The sequence below is a fragment of the Mchenga conophoros genome, linkage group LG16 (assembly GCF_057382185.1).
Source record: "Mchenga conophoros isolate Kocher_MC1m ecotype Shallow Benthic linkage group LG16, M_conophoros_male_GT1.1, whole genome shotgun sequence".
Lineage (NCBI taxonomy): Eukaryota > Metazoa > Chordata > Actinopteri > Cichliformes > Cichlidae > Mchenga > Mchenga conophoros.
In genome coordinates, this window is record NC_140541.1 from 37,778,501 (window position 1) to 37,796,257 (window position 17,757).

General features: G+C 43.4%; 2 protein-coding genes across 2 annotated transcripts; one reads left to right on the forward strand and one right to left on the reverse strand.

Annotated features, from left to right (window-relative positions):
* Positions 1 to 3,172: 3,172 nt before the first annotated feature.
* LOC146557288 (uncharacterized) lies at positions 3,173 to 9,404 on the reverse strand. Its single transcript, XM_085250243.1, has 2 exons — positions 3,492 to 9,404; positions 3,173 to 3,271 (listed from the first exon to the last, which is right to left on the reverse strand). Exon 1 carries the CDS (start codon positions 9,340 to 9,342, stop codon positions 4,024 to 4,026), a length of 5,319 nt encoding a protein of 1,772 aa, XP_085106369.1. The 5' UTR covers positions 9,343 to 9,404; the 3' UTR covers positions 3,173 to 3,271; positions 3,492 to 4,023.
* A 2,617-nt stretch (positions 9,405 to 12,021) lies between these two features.
* Positions 12,022 to 17,460, forward strand: LOC146557289 (FAST kinase domain-containing protein 3, mitochondrial-like). The gene is made up of 10 exons (XM_085249739.1): positions 12,022 to 12,034; positions 12,436 to 13,249; positions 13,423 to 13,573; positions 13,696 to 13,883; positions 13,985 to 14,153; positions 15,031 to 15,116; positions 15,281 to 15,449; positions 16,501 to 16,570; positions 16,758 to 16,872; positions 17,148 to 17,460. Exons 2-10 carry the CDS (start codon positions 12,452 to 12,454, stop codon positions 17,295 to 17,297), a joined length of 1,896 nt encoding a protein of 631 aa, XP_085105865.1. The 5' UTR covers positions 12,022 to 12,034; positions 12,436 to 12,451; the 3' UTR covers positions 17,298 to 17,460.
* The last annotated feature ends 297 nt before the right edge of the window (positions 17,461 to 17,757 follow it).

A 17,757-nucleotide genomic window follows, 5' to 3' on the forward strand; every position in this document is an offset into this window, starting at 1 on the left:
AGATTTTGAACATACTGTAACAAAAACTTTTCACCAACTGAATTTTTCAATAATTTTGGTTGGCCTTCATTGAGTCTTCATTGGCTCGGTGGGGATTATAACCGACAACTCTTGCCACATTTGAACATAATAATTAACCTGAAAAAATGTAGCTGTGCACCAGCTTCATCAAATGAACTGTATGTGTTTCTGTCAAGTTTTTAATCACCATCAGAATCACAGTGGTGACAGATGTATGGCTGTCCTGGAGTGCAGGCCTCATGAGCCCACAGTGCACAGGTCAGGCACTTAACCCAAGCTTCTTTTGGCTTTGAGTTATTGAAGTTTTCCATGCACACAATACAGAAATTCTCAGCAGCATCTGAGGAATCTGTGTTGTCCTGTTCAGTGTTATTCATTTTCTGATTTTTCTTTCGTGATGTGGAAAGCTTGGATTGTTTTAGGTTTGTGGGAGTGGATTTGCCTTGTTTCTGGCACAGCCTCTTCTTTGGAAAACTTATTTTCCTGCTTCTCTGGTCTGCTTCAAGGGCCATCTTAACTGGTGTATCAGTGAGTATTGCTGTTTGTTTCCTTTTTCTTCCCGTTGAAGGGGTTTTTCTAGGTCCAGCTTTTGGTAAGGGTCGCACATCTTCTGGGTTAAAGCCCAAGGAGGTCTGTGGGTTTTCATCACAGCCTGATGAGGGAGCAGCTTGGAGGTCAGTTGGGAGACTGGAGATGTGAGCATCTGGAGGAGTGGTCATGTCGTCAGCTGTAGGACTGGTGAGATGAGCAGCAATAGGAGCGGACTGTTGGTCAGCTGGAGAAATGTCCATATGGACTGCTGGAGAAGGACGATCTGTGACCTGTGATGGAGCAAAGTCACTGTCCTCAAATATGTTTGGATTGTATGGCCAAATTCCACAGCACTGGAATCCAGCCTGTATATTCTTTGGTGTAGCTGCTGCTGGAAGTGCCGTCCTGACAAGACCTGGTATTTCATATATTGTTATGGTCTTTCCTGGATTCATTCTCATCCAGGAATCACTTGCACTGTTCACCATCTTTTTCAGTGGGCCATAAACACTCCTGTCAAGTGGTTGGAGTTTGTGACTGCAGTGAGGGGGAAATGTGAGCATCACAATTCCATTGCTCTTGCAGAAGTCAATGGCTGCAATTGACAGGTGTGAACTGTGGTTATCCATGAGAAGAATCACTTTTCTTTCATTGCTGACCTTGGTGTGGTTTGCAAAGTGCTTTAAAAAGATGAGGAACTCTGTTTCTTGCATCCATCCTGACTTATTTCCACTGCCAATACTTCCTACTGGCCCATCTCTGACAAAGTGGTCTGCATAACGTATGCGTGGGAACACAAACATTGGAGGAATTGTGTTGCCAATGGCATTAACTGCACATGCAAGGGTGACCAGTGAACCTCTCTCTGCCGATGTCATTGCACCAACTTGTTTAGTGCCACGTTTTGCAATCACTCTGTCCGGGGTTTGCACAGTTGTTATGCCAGTCTCATCAATATGTCATTTGCTGTTAAGGTGTGTCTCTTTAGCACTTCATCAAATTTTTTGAAAAACATTGCTACATTGTGTTGATTAAAACTGGTGGCCCGTGCCAGGCTTGTAGCCTCAGCACTTCTAATGGACAAAGTTGGGTTTCGTTTCATGTAGGCTGAGAACCAGTCTGGTCCAGCCCTTGAGAATTTGTCCCATGACTTTGGATATTTGCATCCATGTTTCACTGCAAGCTGATATGCCAGTTCTTTTACCTGTAATTTTAATCACGAAATATGTTAGTATTTCTGATATACTATATTTTAAATTGCTACCATTACAAATTTCTAACTTTCCCTTGTCTTATCCTTTATTGCTTCCTATCTGCTTACCTCACGTGGACATAGTCCATAAAATGCATCTGCAGCTCTCATCAGGTATTCTGTTAATTCCTTCTCTTGTTCATCAGTGAAGACCTTCTTTCCACTATGGTATCCTACAGGTGGGAGTTCCATTGATCCCTGCTCTTCCACCTTCTTCCTCTCTTTACAAAATCGGTGCAAAGTGACATGGCAAATGCCATACAATTTTGCCACAGATCTGGTGGACTTTCCCTGATTTCTAACATCATTTGATGCTCTCTCCAAAATACTGAGAGGCACCCCTCGGTCAGTCTGTCTTTTCCATGACCTAGGCATACTGTAATTCAAAGAAAACAAAAAAATATGAGTTAAAGTAATAGTGTGGTAAGTTGTAACATTTGCATGGTTGTTACAACTAACCCAGGCTGTTGCTGTTACAACTGACCCAGACTCCTATAGCCACGATCTAGCTCGCATTACAGCTAACACCTAAAACATTAGCACTAAAGACATGCACAGAATATATCCCCATAGACATACAAATAACATAATTTAAGTTTGATGAGTTTAACTGCAAAGCAGTTAGTGCTATTAGAAAATGAAATAAAGTCAAAAAACTTACTTTTTGGCATACAAATTAGTTTCTTTCTTCTAAAATTGTCTGTGTTTGTCGAAGGGTGCTGATTTTTCACCAGTGATAGAAGAACTGAATTGCGCATGTACAGAGTGAATCACATGATTTGAAACTTAGCCCTGATTGGAGAAATTAGAAGTGTTACAACTGACCCACGTTACAACCATCCCCGGTCTCCCCTACTGAAGTCACTTCTTTGGCTCCCAGCTCGACGCACAATTACTTTTAAAATCCTTCTGTTAGGTCGTAAAGCTCTCAGTGGTTTGGCTTCCAGCACCTCGCTAACTTGCTCAGTTTCTATAGCCCAGTCACACCTCTCCGGTCATCAGCTGGGGACCTCTTAACTGACCCCAGAATTAGATCTGTGTCCTGGGGGCGCTTTCACCCTGGCCCTGAACGCTGCTCTGACCTGAGGTCATAAGTGTGTGTGTGTGTGTGTGTGTGTGTGTGTGTGTGTGTGTGTGTTCCTTTATGCTGACTGTGATAAAATTGCCATAATTTCGAACAATAAGTAACATGTATCAAAGGCTTTGGGCCAAAGTCAGTTATTTTAAGCATTTTCTAAATTAGAAATAATTCAAGATGTCAGAGGAACTAAGAGTCTGAGACCAGAATCTCACATTTTATTCACCCCGTGAATTTAAGTGAATTTGTCATTTTCTTTAAGACTGTGAAGAATTTCAGTCAGTAATGTAGCTGCCCACTTGGAATTACCACTCGTGACGCAGAGAGCTTCGACTGATGCAACTTTATTCTCTCCTCTTTAAACCACCGACAATATGGCACCGTGAAAACTATAAAGATCCACAAACAAATACCATTAAACATTCAAGTAGAAAGTGCAGAAATGTTCGCATTTTACTATAGAAAATTATTTTGATTAACCCAAATAGTGATATTGACATAAATCAATAGTTTTTAAACTATTTATGTTACAGCATTTAATAAAATGAATTAACAACAACCTTTCTGTGTCTTAAATACATAAACAATCGTTTGCAATCATTAACCAACCTCTTTCTGCTTCCAAGGGTGCTAATCATGCTGAATCAGCTAGCCAACCTCCTCCATGCGCATCTCTTAGCCAGTCTTTCCACACCACAAACAAATGACATGCATACACAATAAAAAACGAATTCAACCACATTGAGTAAACTTTCAAAGTTATAGCATGTGACAGATAAATAAAACACATAGTTTTGCATGAGTACCCTCAAAAACAAACGCTTTTACTCACTCTGAAGCAACGTGTTTGCGTCGCCTCACCGAGAACAGAACAGGAAGTCTGACACAATAAAAGAGGAAGTGCTAAGGTACTCTTCAAAATAAAAGTGCAAAGTAAAGTGGCTTTGCCGGCATTTACACTCCCACCAAATCCTGATACAATGAACGAACAAATTCCCAAAGCAAGTGAGTTGTACAGGATTTCTTATACTAATAGATGGATGACTGAATTGAACTATTAGAGGTATACAGGTAAGTGTACTTTATGCATTGAGGTAGTGTATAAACATAACTATTATTGTCTTAACATATTTTGTTTTATTTAATTCTCAAGGAGTAGTACTAGTTTTTGGATTGGTCTCTCAATAATTGAAGGTTTAGAAGGGGCATCTTGCTTTCTTTGAGGCTTTCTCTCTCCAACTCGCACTTTAACTCGACGGACTAAGCCATCATGGTCTTGAAAGGTCTCCACAACTCGACCTAGTTGCCAATGGTTTCGTGGGAGATTGTCGTCCTTGATAACAACGATATCATTGACTTTGAGGTTACGCCGAGGTAAGTGCCATTTTTGCCTTGTTGATATGTTGAGCAGATACTCCCTTTTCCAGCGGCCCCAGAACTGTTCAATAAGGTATTGGACTCTTCTCCATCTTTTTGTAGCATACAAATCTTCTTTCATGAACACTCCGGGGGGTGGAAGAGCAACCTTTGTTTTCATCGTGATGAGATGATTCGGCGTTAAAGGTTCCAGTGCATGAGGATCGTTGATTCCGTCAACTGATAATGGGCGACTGTTGACAATAGCCATGGCTTCATATAGCAGCGTTCTGAGGGAGGCATCATCAAGCCGACCTGGGCACTGTGCGAAGGTTGCATTCAACACATTCCTAACCGTTCTTATTTGCCTTTCCCAGACACCTCCTGCATGGCTGGCAGAAGGGGCGTTGAAGACAAATTCGCACTGTTTTTCAGATAAGAAGGTCTCCAATTGCTTGGCGTCGCATTGCTTAAGTGCTTCCTTGAATTCGTTCCTGGCACCAACAAAGTTAGAACCTTGGTCACAGTGTAATTGTTGGACAGCTCCTCTAAGACTGATGAAGCATCTCAATGCATTGATGAAAGAGTCTGTTGACAAATCTTCAAGCATCTCAATATGGACAGCTCTTGAATACAGACACGTGAAAATCAGACCATATCTTTTGTGTTCTTTGCGTGCTGTCTTCACAATGAACGGGCCAAAGCAGTCCATGCCGCTAAATGTGAAGGGTGCTGAGGCTTCAAGACGTTCTTTAGGGAGTTCAGCCATTCGCTGGCTCTCTGTAGGTCGTCGAAGTTTCCTGCAAAGCACACAGGTGTGTATCATTTTGGCCACCAGCTTGCTCCCACCAATGACCCAGAATCCATTTGCTCTAAGCTCCATTTGTGTCTGGCTTCGACCTTGATGGCATGTCTTAGCATGGTAGTGGGACACAATGAGCTTGGTTATATGACTGTTGCTTGGTACGATGAGTGGATGCTTCACTTTGTGGCAAAGAGACGACCACTTTAATCTCCCACCAACGCGCAAGAGTCCATCAGACCAGATGGGGTCAAGACTGAAGAGAGAGCTTGAGTTTGGAAGGTCACCTTTGGCTTGAAACGTTTTTATTTCATGAGGGAAGGCGTGCTGCTGTACGATCTTTATCACTGCTTCAGCAGCCTTCTCACGCTCCTCGATCGTCACATGTTCAGTATGCTTTTGTTGAGATCTCAGTCTTTTGATTCTTGCAACCACCTTTATGAGTTTTGTCCAAGATGAAAACTGATTCAGACGATCGAGAATATCATTGAAGGTACTGACGTCAGTTGCGAGCACCTGAATTGTCTTGACTTCGGGATCACCAACAAGTAACTCAGCTGGAGTGCTAGGTGTTAGACGTAACTCACGTTCCCAGAGAAACTTTGGTCCTTGCAGCCAGTTTGTAGAGTGGATGTCTGAAACATGAAGCCCTCTGGATGCATGATCCGCTGGGTTTTCTGAGGTGTCCACATAATACCATTGATTGGGATTGCTGTTGTCTCTAATGAGTTGAACACGGTTTGCGACAAATATGTGGAACCTGCGAGCGTCATTGTTGATGTAACCAAGTACCACTTGGGAATCGGTCCAGAAGAACTCATCATCAATTTTCATGTCAAGCTCAGCCTTTAACAGGACGCTTACTTTTGCAGAAACCACCGCTGCTGCGAGTTCAAGCCTCGGGATACTTGTGACCTTTGAGGGTGCCACCCTTGCCTTTCCCATCACAAGGCTGCAATGAACCTCGTCTTTGTCATTTTTATATCTCAGGTAAGAACATGCACCATATCCTAAGCAGCTGGCGTCCGAAAAATGGTGTAGCTCTACTCTGACAATGTTTTGGAAGTCGTGTGGGTGGTAACATCTTGGAATTGAGACCTCCTTCAACTTGAAAAGACCATTTATCCATTTCTCCCACCGTGGCTTCACATCTTCTGGGAGTGGGTCGTCCCATCCAATGCCTCTGTGACAAAGCTCTTGTAGGATAAGTTTTCCACTTAGGCTGAATGGAGCGATAAATCCAAGTGGATCGTAGAGTGAGGCAATGACGGACAAACAACCACGGCGAGTCGAAGACTGATCTTTCAGGCTGATGTTAAAACTGAAGGTGTCGTCCTCTATCGACCACTGAATGCCAAGAGCGCGTTCTGAAGGGGATGGGTCAAACCCACGAGGTTCAATGGTTGCTGCTCTTTCAGAAGGGTCTAAGTTGGAGAGAGCAGCTTCTTCATTTGAGTTGAATTTGTGAAGGCGCAGGCCTCCTTTTCTGCACAACTCTTGTGACTGAATGATCAGTTCTTTGGCTTCCTCAACTGATGAAACGCTGGCTAATCCATCATCAACGTAGAAGTTTTTCTCCACAAAGGCTGATGCTAGAGGATAGTCGGTTTGATGTTGTCGTGCAAGATGCTTTAAACCGAAATTGGCGCATCCTGGAGATGATGCAGCTCCAAACAGATGAACTGCCATTCTGTACTCCTGAGGTTCTTTCTCCAAATCACCTTCTTTCCACCAGAGGAATTTCAGATAGTTTCTGGATTCAGGGGTGACAGCGAATTGATAGAACATTCTTTCAATGTCACAGATTACGGCCACGGCTTCTTTCCGAAATCTGCAAAGCACTCCAACCAGAGGGTTGATAAGATCAGGTCCAGTTAATAGGGTATCATTCAGAGAGACACCATGGGATTTGGCCGAACAATCAAAAACAACTCTTAGTTTGTCCGGCTTCCTGGGGTGATAGATTCCATGATGTGGTAGGTACCACTCGGTCTGCCCCTGAGATGCTGTTGGAGCAGGCTCTGCATCACCCCTGTTGATGGTTTCTTCCATGAATGTTCGGTACTGATCGTAGTATTGTTTGTTGGCCTTTAGTTTTTTCTTGAGACACTGTAGACGTACCGTGGCTAACCTCTTGTTGTTTGGCAGGTTGGGTGGGCTGTTCCCTTTGAAAGGGAGAGGCATTTCGTAATGTCCGTCTTTCCTTTGTGTGATGTGATTACTGAGGAACTGTATGAAATGGACATCTTCTTGGGACACATATTTGTTCTCATAGGTTCTCTCAGCAAAATCTGATTCCAGGGCTTTTAGAACATCTGTCGCTGATGGAACAGGCAACTCTTTTACTGTGAGCCGATGCACAAAGCTTTGGTTTCCTTGTCTGTCTAGGTGGGGGTTTGATGAGCCAATTATACTCCATCCTAGTTCTGACCTTTGTGCGAAGGGTTCATGCTTGTCACCTATGATGACTTCAAGAGGAGCCAGCGCAGATGGACAGTCATATCCAATCAGGAGCCCTACATCACAATCTTGGAGAGGCGGCAACTTTTCCGCCAAGCTTCTGAGATGAGGCCACAGTAATGCTGTTTCCTTTGTTGGGATGTACGACTTGTCCACTGGGATAAAGTCGCGGCTATAAGCCTGTTGTAGTTGGATACAACTCTCAGAGTGGAGTCCTCTAACTTGTAAACCATGAACACTCTTACTCGAGATGACTGTGTCAATAGCCGTCATGGTACTGAGTTTCAGTTTTACTGGTTGGACATCCACATTCAGCTTATCAAGTATGTCCTCCAAGACAAATGTTGAGTCACTTTGTGTGTCTAGCAATGCATAGGTGAGTATTTCTCTCTGTGGTTCTTGTACAGAAGACACAAAGACTGGGACAATACTTGAGGTAGCCGAAACGCGTTGTGTTGATGTATGAGACATGACCTTGTGTGTTTCCTGGTTTACAGGTTCTTCCTTGGGAGTGGAGCTATTTGTTACTGCTTCTGCAGGGTTTCGCTTTCTGTTTTCGTGCAAGCAGGTTGGATGACGACGTTCACAAATGTTGCACGTGTGTCGCCTTTTGCAATCTTTGGTGATATGACCTTTTCTTAAACATCCAAAGCAGAGCCGGTTTTCATGGATGAATGCCCTTTTATCTTCAACACTCTTAGCTGTAAAGATGGGACACTTTGAGATTCCATGAGTTTCACTTTTACAAACAGAACAAGGTGATTTTGGTTTACTAATGTTTGTGTCTTGTTTCTCCTGAGCGGAACTCTTTGGTTGCATGTTTGTGTTGAAGACTTTGGCTCTCTTTGGGATTCGATCATCTACAGGTTTGAAATTCATCAACAGTGGAGAAGCTATCGGGTTGCAAGCTATCCGTGCTTCTCTACTCAGGAAGTCTGTGAAGCATGCAAGATTTGGATAGGTGCCACATTCGTCAAGTTCATCTACAACAATTCGACTCCACTTGCGCACGATCCATTCTGGCAGTTTTTTGAGCAATTTGTGATTTTCTTCACAATCGTTTAGGATAGCTAGTCCTTTGACGTGTGGGATTGCTTCAGAGCATCCTTTGAGGAAATCAGCAAACTCTCGTAGCGCTAGTGGGTCATTTGCACTGATTTTCGGCCATCTCATGAGTTTATCACGAAATGCTTTCTGTATAATGAATGGGTTCCCATATCTGTCCTCTAAGACCTTCCATGCTCCCTTGTATGCATTTTCTGAATCTTGGTAAAAGAAACCTTCTACCGCTTTGCGTGCTTCTCCTGCGAGATAATTTTTCAGATAAAACATCTTCTCGCTTGCTGGAAGGGGTTTTCGGTCAATCAGATTAATGAATGACATTTTCCAATCGGTGAACTGCAAAGGGTCCCCACTGAATGTGGCAGGCTCAGGAACTGGCAAGCGATTCATACTTAATGAGCTAGCGATTGCTTGTGCTAAGCTGACAGACTCCTGGGTCGTTGTCATTTCTGGAATTGCTTGGTGGGGTTGGAATGATGCGGCATTTGGATTCAGCTGAGGTTCAATTTGCCTTCTGTAGCAAGCAGAGCTAATTTTACTATCAATTTCCCCGTTGTGGTTCTCAAACCCTTCAAGGCTGTTGTACGCCTTCACGCGAGCTATTGCTATAGCAACTTCTTTGTCTGCTTGTAACTGCTGTAGTTTTGCTCTTTCTTGTTCCAACTGTTGTTGCATTTCCACCTCTTTTAGTTTAATTTCTGACAACATTTTTGCCTCTTTGAGTTTCCATTCACTTTCTAACTTGTGAAGATGTGCTTGCTGTGCTTGAATTTCTTCCATAGCCTTTGATTGCTCCAGCTTGGCAGCAAGCTCTGCTTCTGCATCTACTCTACTGTTGCGGGTACAGGATGAGCCAGAGTGACGGCTCAATTACTCTGACAACTCTATAGAGCTTGCAGTTTCTGTCATGCTGTTGCCAAAAACAGACCCATATTCGTTCTTGCTTAACACTTCTCTTACTCTTTCTTTCTCAAGATGGTTATTATATTCCTCATGAACGGTCTTTAGACGGTCACTTATGAGGTTACATACCTCCTTTGTTAGCGTAACACAGGCGTCCATTTTGTTGACAATGTCAGGTGTGGTGTTACTGTTACGCAGGATAGGTTCATACTGTGAACTTACAGCGTCGTGCTTTGCTTCAATGTTTTGCTGCAGTTTATTGAGGTCTTCTGCTGAGCAGAGGGATTTTAGTTTTGTTCTAGTTTCCCTTGCTACGAGCTTCCAAGAGTTATAAGTCTTGTTGAATGATTTTTCACGCTTTCTGATATCGTGCTTTTGCATCTCTAGGCCTTTCTCTGTTAATTTTCTCTCACGTGAGCTAGATTTGCATGGTGCGTTTATAGGGTTGCCTGTTTCTTCTTCTGATGAGCTGGATTCGCATGGTGCGCTTGTGGGGTTGTCTGTTTGCTCTTCTGGTAGTGACATTTTGTTTCCGTAGCTGCCTTAAGTTGATTGTAGCTTTGATTGCCTTACTGCCTGACTATACTTTAAAGCTGTAGTTAATCTTTACCACAGAGTAACGCTGTGTCAAACATTTACTGATTATGGACATTCAAAGGTATGTTTAGCGTAAGACAGCAACAACAAATGTTCATAAATTAGCTAATGAGCTTCACCTTTTAAACCTTTTCATAAACAGACATCCTGTGAATTATTATTCCACAAAAAACACATTTCGCTCACCAAGAAACATTAACCAGATTCAGGAATATTATGTGTTGGCAGTCCATGAATTAATTTGGCCTCGTAACATTATTTAAAGAGTTTCTAGTTATGCATTAAGCTTGTGCATGTGTGTAAGCAGTCCCGTGTTTCTTCTTGGTAGTCAATGTCTCTTTCAGTATCTGGAGTCTTGAGTTTTAGTATGCTGTTCTTTCTAACCTTGCGAGTGCAGTTTGTGGATGCGAGTGGAATCAGCTGGCTGGTAACAGGTTGGTAGCTGGATCTCTGATGAAATGGTGTCAGGTTCTCTGCAGGGATGGCAGGTCTCTTGCAGTCAGAAAGAGTTTTCACTGTAGCTGCCCACTTGGAATTACCACTCGTGACGCAGAGAGCTTCGACTGATGCAACTTTATTCTCTCCTCTTTAAACCACCGACAATATGGCACCGTGAAAACTATAAAGATCCACAAACAAATACCATTAAACATTCAAGTAGAAAGTGCAGAAATGTTCGCATTTTACTATAGAAAATTATTTTGATTAACCCAAATAGTGATATTGACATAAATCAATAGTTTTTAAACTATTTATGTTACAGCATTTAATAAAATGAATTAACAACAACCTTTCTGTGTCTTAAATACATAAACAATCGTTTGCAATCATTAACCAACCTCTTTCTGCTTCCAAGGGTGCTAATCATGCTGAATCAGCTAGCCAACCTCCTCCATGCGCATCTCTTAGCCAGTCTTTCCACACCACAAACAAATGACATGCATATACAAAAAAAAACGAATTCAACCACATTGAGTAAACTTTCAAAGTTATAGCATGTGACAGATAAATAAAACACATAGTTTTGCATGAGTACCCTCAAAAACAAACGCTTTTACTCACTCTGAAGCAACGTGTTTGCGTCGCCTCACCGAGAACAGAACAGGAAGTCTGACACAATAAAAGAGGAAGTGCTAAGGTACTCTTCAAAATAAAAGTGCAAAGTAAAGTGGCTTTGCCGGTGTTGTGCCAAAAAGTGATTGTCTGCCAAAAACTGATTTCCGGTATTTGCCAAAAAGCGATTGCTCATATTTAAAGTGCTATAAGTAACTTGTTGGGCTATAATATGTTAAACATATGTCAAATGCATCCCTTATGGATGACATAAAGTCATCTTGAGCCACAAACAACATTCGTGTAGCAAGATACAAGCCGCAATCAGTTTTTGGCAGCGACTTTTATATAACCTTTATTTATGCAGTAAAAAAAATCTCATTAACATTAAAAATGTATTTTGTAAGAGTAAGTTGCCCAACAGGACAGCAGAAATGGCAGCAAATATTACAATAGTTCTGTAAAAATATTTTAAGTGGGGATAAAGGACCGGATTGGTTATAATGTAAGTACAAGTTGTAAAGATACTTAAAAAACAGATAATGTTTTAATTCTTTATGTAACCCCTTTGTATCCCCTGTTCACCGAAGTCTATTTACGAACATACGTAAAGATATTACACATAAAAAATACACAGAAACACTGGAAATCAGTTTTTGGCAGACAATCACTTTTTGGCACAACACCGGCATTTACAAGTAAGACCTTTTAACGGATCTCAGACTTCAAAAAACGTTTATAGGAAACAACACTAACAAGTGCTTCCAAGCAGACACAGATTTGTTGGTCAGTTGTTAAATATCAGAATAAAATCTTCTGACAGGTTGGGACGTGTCCACGGGTAGACGGCCAGCCACAGCTCATGAATTTCCCGTGGGAGGACGTCCCCCGCCAGATTTCCACTAACCCGGCGATATGAGTATGTACCGTGCAGTCAGCGTGCAGTACATGGTGTGACTACGGTGTGGCAGCACATGCAAAGACATGGCACCTTACACAACCTCATTACCAAACACTGAAGGGGAGTTCTGTAACATGCAGCAGGAGCAGCCTGTGGTCCTGACTGACGGTATGTAATCAGCAATCAGACAGAAAGCAGGAGGGATTTCGTTTCTGTAGCACGTCTCACAGCAGAGTGAACACATTTTATGACTCTTTGAAAACTTTTAACTTTGCTGTTTTTTCTGCAGTCGCTCTGAGAGTTTGCGCTGATGTTTTTCCCGTCAGTAGATTCGCCCATCAGGTCAATAATGATTGTGTGTTGAGTGTCGAAGTTGTCATCTGTACTGACAGAGGGGTTTCTTTGGTTTTCTGACTCAGGATCTTTCGGGGGGAAATGAAGTCCTTGATGTGCCTCTTGGCCTCTGTCAGGGCGGCCTCACCTTTTCCTCTAAATTGTGGTTCAGTGCGAAAACGCACAAGTGTGGAGTTTGGCAGCAACACAGCGCGATGTCTCCAAATTACGCGCGGCACAGACTTGAAGCTGATGAGCGAAGCTGCGGTTCCACTACTGAGGAAAAGAGATACTGGACCGAGCTGGGACCGGACTGGAAGATGCACAGCACCTCAAAAGGCACCAGGAGCAGCCCTCTCTCCGTACATCCCATATACCAAACCACAGAGTAAAGCAGCTGCTCTCTTCGATATTCAGTCTCTGTTTGAAGAGGATGTCATCGCTGAACTGTGCTCCAGGCTGCAAGCTTTCCCCCGCAGTGACGGGGCAGAGGGGCTGGCCTCTTTACTTGGAGCATGTGTTGAGTTTGGCCTGGAAGCCCACAGCCCTCCAGTCCTCACACTGATGAATGAGTGCCTGGAGCTGCTCTCCAACAGGGACATCGGGGTGGCACAACTCTGCCGCCTGGGTGAGGTGGTGTGCGCCCTGGAAGGCCGCCGGTCACGCGTGCTGACAGAGGTGTTGGACTGTGTGTGCGCTGCTGTGGAGGAGGATGTCGTCTCTCCCAGTGAGGCTGTCATGGTCTACTCCCTGCTGACGCGGTTTTGTGAGCCTGCCAGCCAGCAGCAGACCCGAATCCTGTCTGCTTTGCACACAGACACACGAAGGCTGGTCCACCGGCTGAAAGCCGGTCAAGTCAGTGATATTCTGCAGTCCTTGTTGAAGTTACAGCAGACACAGGTAGACACAGCAGCAGCATCGTCCTTGATTGTCTTTGATTCGTGATGACAAACCAGCTGTCACTTAAACATCCACAAATTTTAATCTCTGTCATTTAAGAACCACAATAATAATAATAATATTTAATGCTTTTACACGAAGTAACGTGAGAACATATAATACTTGTTTCACAGGCTGTTTCCCTGGTGCTGAGGCTGAGTCACAGGGCATCGCGGGTCTTTAAAGCTTTTCGTGATGATGAAATCATGAAGGTACTCACTGCTTTAATGACTCTGGAACAGCATGATGGAGAGCTCGTGGCGGCTATGGAGAAACACTTGCCAGGTGTGTTTTTTATAGTTTTATTATACACTTAAGTCAGTGCGTCTGTGACTGTTCTGATCAGATTTCACTATTTGTGTATTAAAAAATAAAAGACCAGAAAATAAGTTTTCATTCTGTCTCAGGGAGGCTGGAGAAGTGCGATCCAGAGCTGATCGGTGCCATCGTGGAGTATTGTGTGCAGATGAGGTGGCGTTCTGAGCCACTCTTTGAGGCTGTGGCTGAAAACTTTGTACGCCACGCTGAGAACCACACCACCCTTCAGATAGCCAAACAAATTGTTGCGATGGGGAGGCTCAACTACCTGCCACAGGTGAAGGTTTTCTCATATTCTCAGAGTTTATAAACAGATCATATGTTTTGCATATTTATTACAAATCTGCTGTAATGTGTCACTGCTCTGTTCCTCATCAGTGCTCCAGCCAGATGTTTAAGAAGCTGGAGAGCATCTTGTCAGAGAGGTTTTCACAGTTCCAGCCTCGCTCGCTGGTTGACGTGATGCACGCCTGCATCCACCTGGAACGCTTCCCTCTCAACTACATGACCAAAGTATTCAGCCCACACTTTCTACAGAAGCTGCAAGGTACGCGTCGGGCTTTTATTTCAGACTGTGAAAAGCAGGAGGAGAGGAAAAAGTCTGTCACTGTTCATTTTTGGGTGTTTCCATATTTCCTGTCTGAGAGGGATGATGTCTGTTATTTGCTGCTTAAACACTCTGGCTGAGAAACACTCTTCTGTTTCCTTAATCTAACATTTTCACTTGTTGCTGTCACTTTATTTTAGTGCAGAAGTATCTGTTAGGTGTCAGCTATGGTAAATGGTCTGTATTTGTATAGCGCTTTACTTGGTCCTAAGGACCCCAAAGCTATACACAATCATCCACCCATTCACACACTGGTGATGGCAGCTACAGTGTAGCCACAGCCGGCCTGGGGCGCACTGACAGAGGCGAGGCTGCCGGACACTGGCGCCACCAGTAGGCGGTAGGTGAAGTGTCTTGCCCAAGGACACAACGACCAAGACTGTCGGAGCCGGGGCTCGAACCGGCAACCTTCCGATTACAAGACGAACGCCCAACTCTTGAGCCACGATCGCCCCCAGCACCGTGGTGTGATGGTTACACCGTCAGCTCACAGCAGAGTTTGTATGTTCTCACCGTGTCTGTGGAGTTTCTGCTCTCCGGCTTCCTCCCACAGTCTGAACCACCTGATGCTTGTTAGGTTCATTCTAAATTGGCTGTAGGTGTAAATGGTTCATGCACGCTGGGATAGGCTCCAGCCCAGCTTTGAATCAGACAAGTGGAAGAAAATGGATGGATCTTAGTTTCTCTGCTAGCTGTCAAAAAATAGAAAACAACTTCTTTACAGTACAAGAATATATTGCACATATAACTGCATGGACTTTGTATTTACCCACAAGGCTACGCGGTGTCTCTGATGTAAGCTCTCTGTGTCCTGCAGCACAGGGGGAGCCACTGGACAAAAACACACTGGGGCAGCTGACACAGCTCCACCTCTCCACCATGTTAGAGTGCACATACTACTGGGTAAGAATCTGTGAACAGGGTTATAATTTTTCATACTGTAAACACGAGTTCTGACTGTCAGAGGTGAATTATAACCACAACGCTCTCATTTAACTCGAAAACAAAAAGAAGGCGTTGGCTCCTCGATAACAGGAGTGATTCGTCTTTACTGCTCTCCTCGCCAGGGTCCCAGACTGCCCTTCTTTCTTCACGTGAAGAGGTTTTCCTCAGCAGGCCAGGCCTTTGAGACACCAATGGAACGTCTTTTATACAAACAGGTCAAAGGTCCTCTAGCACAGCTGCTGGGGGGCACATTTTACTCCACCAGAATGATTCATGGTGGATACACTATAGGTAAGCTACAACAGGACACGTGACACATCATCACAGTACCTGCAGCTCAGGTATTTGACTTTCATGCTTATTACACGCTCACTGGACATTTTGTTAGGTACAGTCTGGGTTGGCCCCCTCGTGCTGGAAAGTTTCCTCAGAGATTTTGGTCACCATGTGAGCACCACACAGCTGCTGAACATTTAGCTGCACGTCCTTGATGCCAATCTGCCAATCTGTCACATCCCAAAGGCTCTCTGTGAGACTGGAGGCCTTTTTAGTAAAGTGAACTCATCATCGTGTCTGAGATGATTTGAGCTTTGTATCCTGATAGTACACTGTGGTCATAAATGGATGGACAAGGTCAGCAACAATGCTCGGCTAAGCTGTGGCATTTAAACGATGTTCAGTTGGTACTTAAACACACCCCACACCACTACACCGCCACCAGCAGGCTGAACAGTTGATAAAAGGCAGGACGGATCTATGCTTTCATGTTCTTTACTCAAATTTCTGGATGTTGTAGCAGAAACTCAACAAACTCAGCCCTGTGTTTCTCACAGGAGAGGCCCTCAGTCTGGTCTCCTGGTGCTGAAGCCCATCAGCTTCCAGGTTTCACAGAGATGATCACCTTGGTTGGAATGAGTGGTTATTTGAGTTAGTTATGCCTTCCTGTAAACCAGGAGCAGTCGTGTTATTCTCCCCTGATATCAATAAAACATATTTACGCAGAGACCTGCTCCGCCCTCCTCCGCCCTCCTCTATTTCAAACCTCCCTCTGTAAACACTAGAGATGAGAAAATGTATAATAGAAAATACTCAGAGCAGCACGTCTGCCCCCAGCAACATAACACCTCCAAAGCTCCTTGGCTCACCTTTCTTTCTCATTCTGATGCTCAGTTTGAACTTTAGCAGTTGTCTGTAAGCCTGAAAGCACTGAGGTGCTACCATGTGATTGGCTGATTAGATATGTGAGATAAGAGCTGTAGCCCGTGAGTGTATTACCTGCGTGCTGGGATAGATCGTGTTGTGACGAGAAGTTCGTTTTTTCCATTTCTTCCTTTTTGTTAAGATGTGGAGATTTGCCTGGATGAGAGTGGATTTGTTCTGCCTCCGTCTCAGTGGGATCACACTTACAAGAGGTAAGAACTGATCTGGCTCTGAGCGTTTCAACAAATTTCCAATAAATTGTAAGAAAATGTGCCTCCAACCTGTGAGGCTTAAACATGCTTTAGATTTTGAATCAGCTGAAAATGTGAAGCCCTGTTTTGTTTAAAACAACAATTAAGTGAGTAATCAAGCTTTTCTTCATGTGTTGTGCGCGTGTAGAGTTGTGTTGTGTTTGGATGATCCAAACCGTTTCTGCACCAACACACGACACCTGCTGGGGAAGGAAGTCACAAAGAGACGACACCTGCAGAGGATGGGCGTGGAGCTGGTGGAGGTAAGTGTGAAAAACCCCAGAAGATACTCGTGAAACTGAACGGTTGCAACCGGATAGAAAATGTAAGAGTTTTGTTTTGTGGTTAGAAGTTTCTTCTTTGTAAACTGAGAGGACCAACTTAAACTTAATGCTATTGTTGCTCATTGAAATGAACTGTTAAATTCTCTTTTTGGCATGTTAACATCATATCTTTAAAGTTTTATATTTATTGTGTTGGTCAAAAATGTCAAAGCTGATCTGTATTTATTTTCTTCCTCGTCTCGTCGCTCTAACAGATCCCTTACTTTGAGTTTGAGAAACTGCAAACTGAAGAGGAACAGATCCAGTATCTTCACGACAAGATCTTTCCTGCTGTATCCAAGTTTAACAATCAAGCAGCGAACCAGTTAAACCAAAAATCCACAGTGAGACAAACCAGCTTGTAATGTGCTCGGGGTACCAACGATACCAAGAGGCCAAAACCTGAGGATCGTGAACACAACAGCTGAATTTGCTGGCAGTCTGTTTGCAAGGATGGACAGACTGACGGGGAGTACTCTGTAATCTGTTACTCTCATACATCCGGACACGGTGTCAGAATGTTGGATAAGAGGATTTATTCCAAAAATGTTTCTTTACTGTTCTCATATAACAAACTTTTACCTGAACTTAAATTATACACATCCCTTCCATTAAAAGATTTTCTCAAACATTGTTAGAACCTATAAGTAATATTTGAGATGCTGTGGAGCGTCTGCTGCCAGCTGGGGTAGGGTAATAATTCCCTTTATTGCCAGCTTTTCTTGGTAATATGTATATTTAAAGCTATTTTCTATTCTGCTATTAATTTATTGTTGAAAATTATATTTTCTATTTATGTGAGTAATAGTAAGAGAAATATTAAAT

Excerpts from the sequence above, each read along its gene's own strand:
- LOC146557289 (XM_085249739.1), top strand. The coding sequence starts at position 12,452 with ATGAAGTCCTTGATGTGCCTCTTGGCCTCTGTCAGGGCGGCCTCACCT. Across the intron at positions 13,574-13,695 it reads TATGGAGAAACACTTGCCAG|GGAGGCTGGAGAAGTGCGAT; the intron begins GTGTGTTTTTTA and ends ATTCTGTCTCAG. Across the intron at positions 15,450-16,500 it reads TCATGGTGGATACACTATAG|ATGTGGAGATTTGCCTGGAT; the intron begins GTAAGCTACAAC and ends CTTTTTGTTAAG.
- LOC146557288 (XM_085250243.1), bottom strand. The coding sequence starts at position 9,342 with ATGGAAGAAATTCAAGCACAGCAAGCACATCTTCACAAGTTAGAAAGT.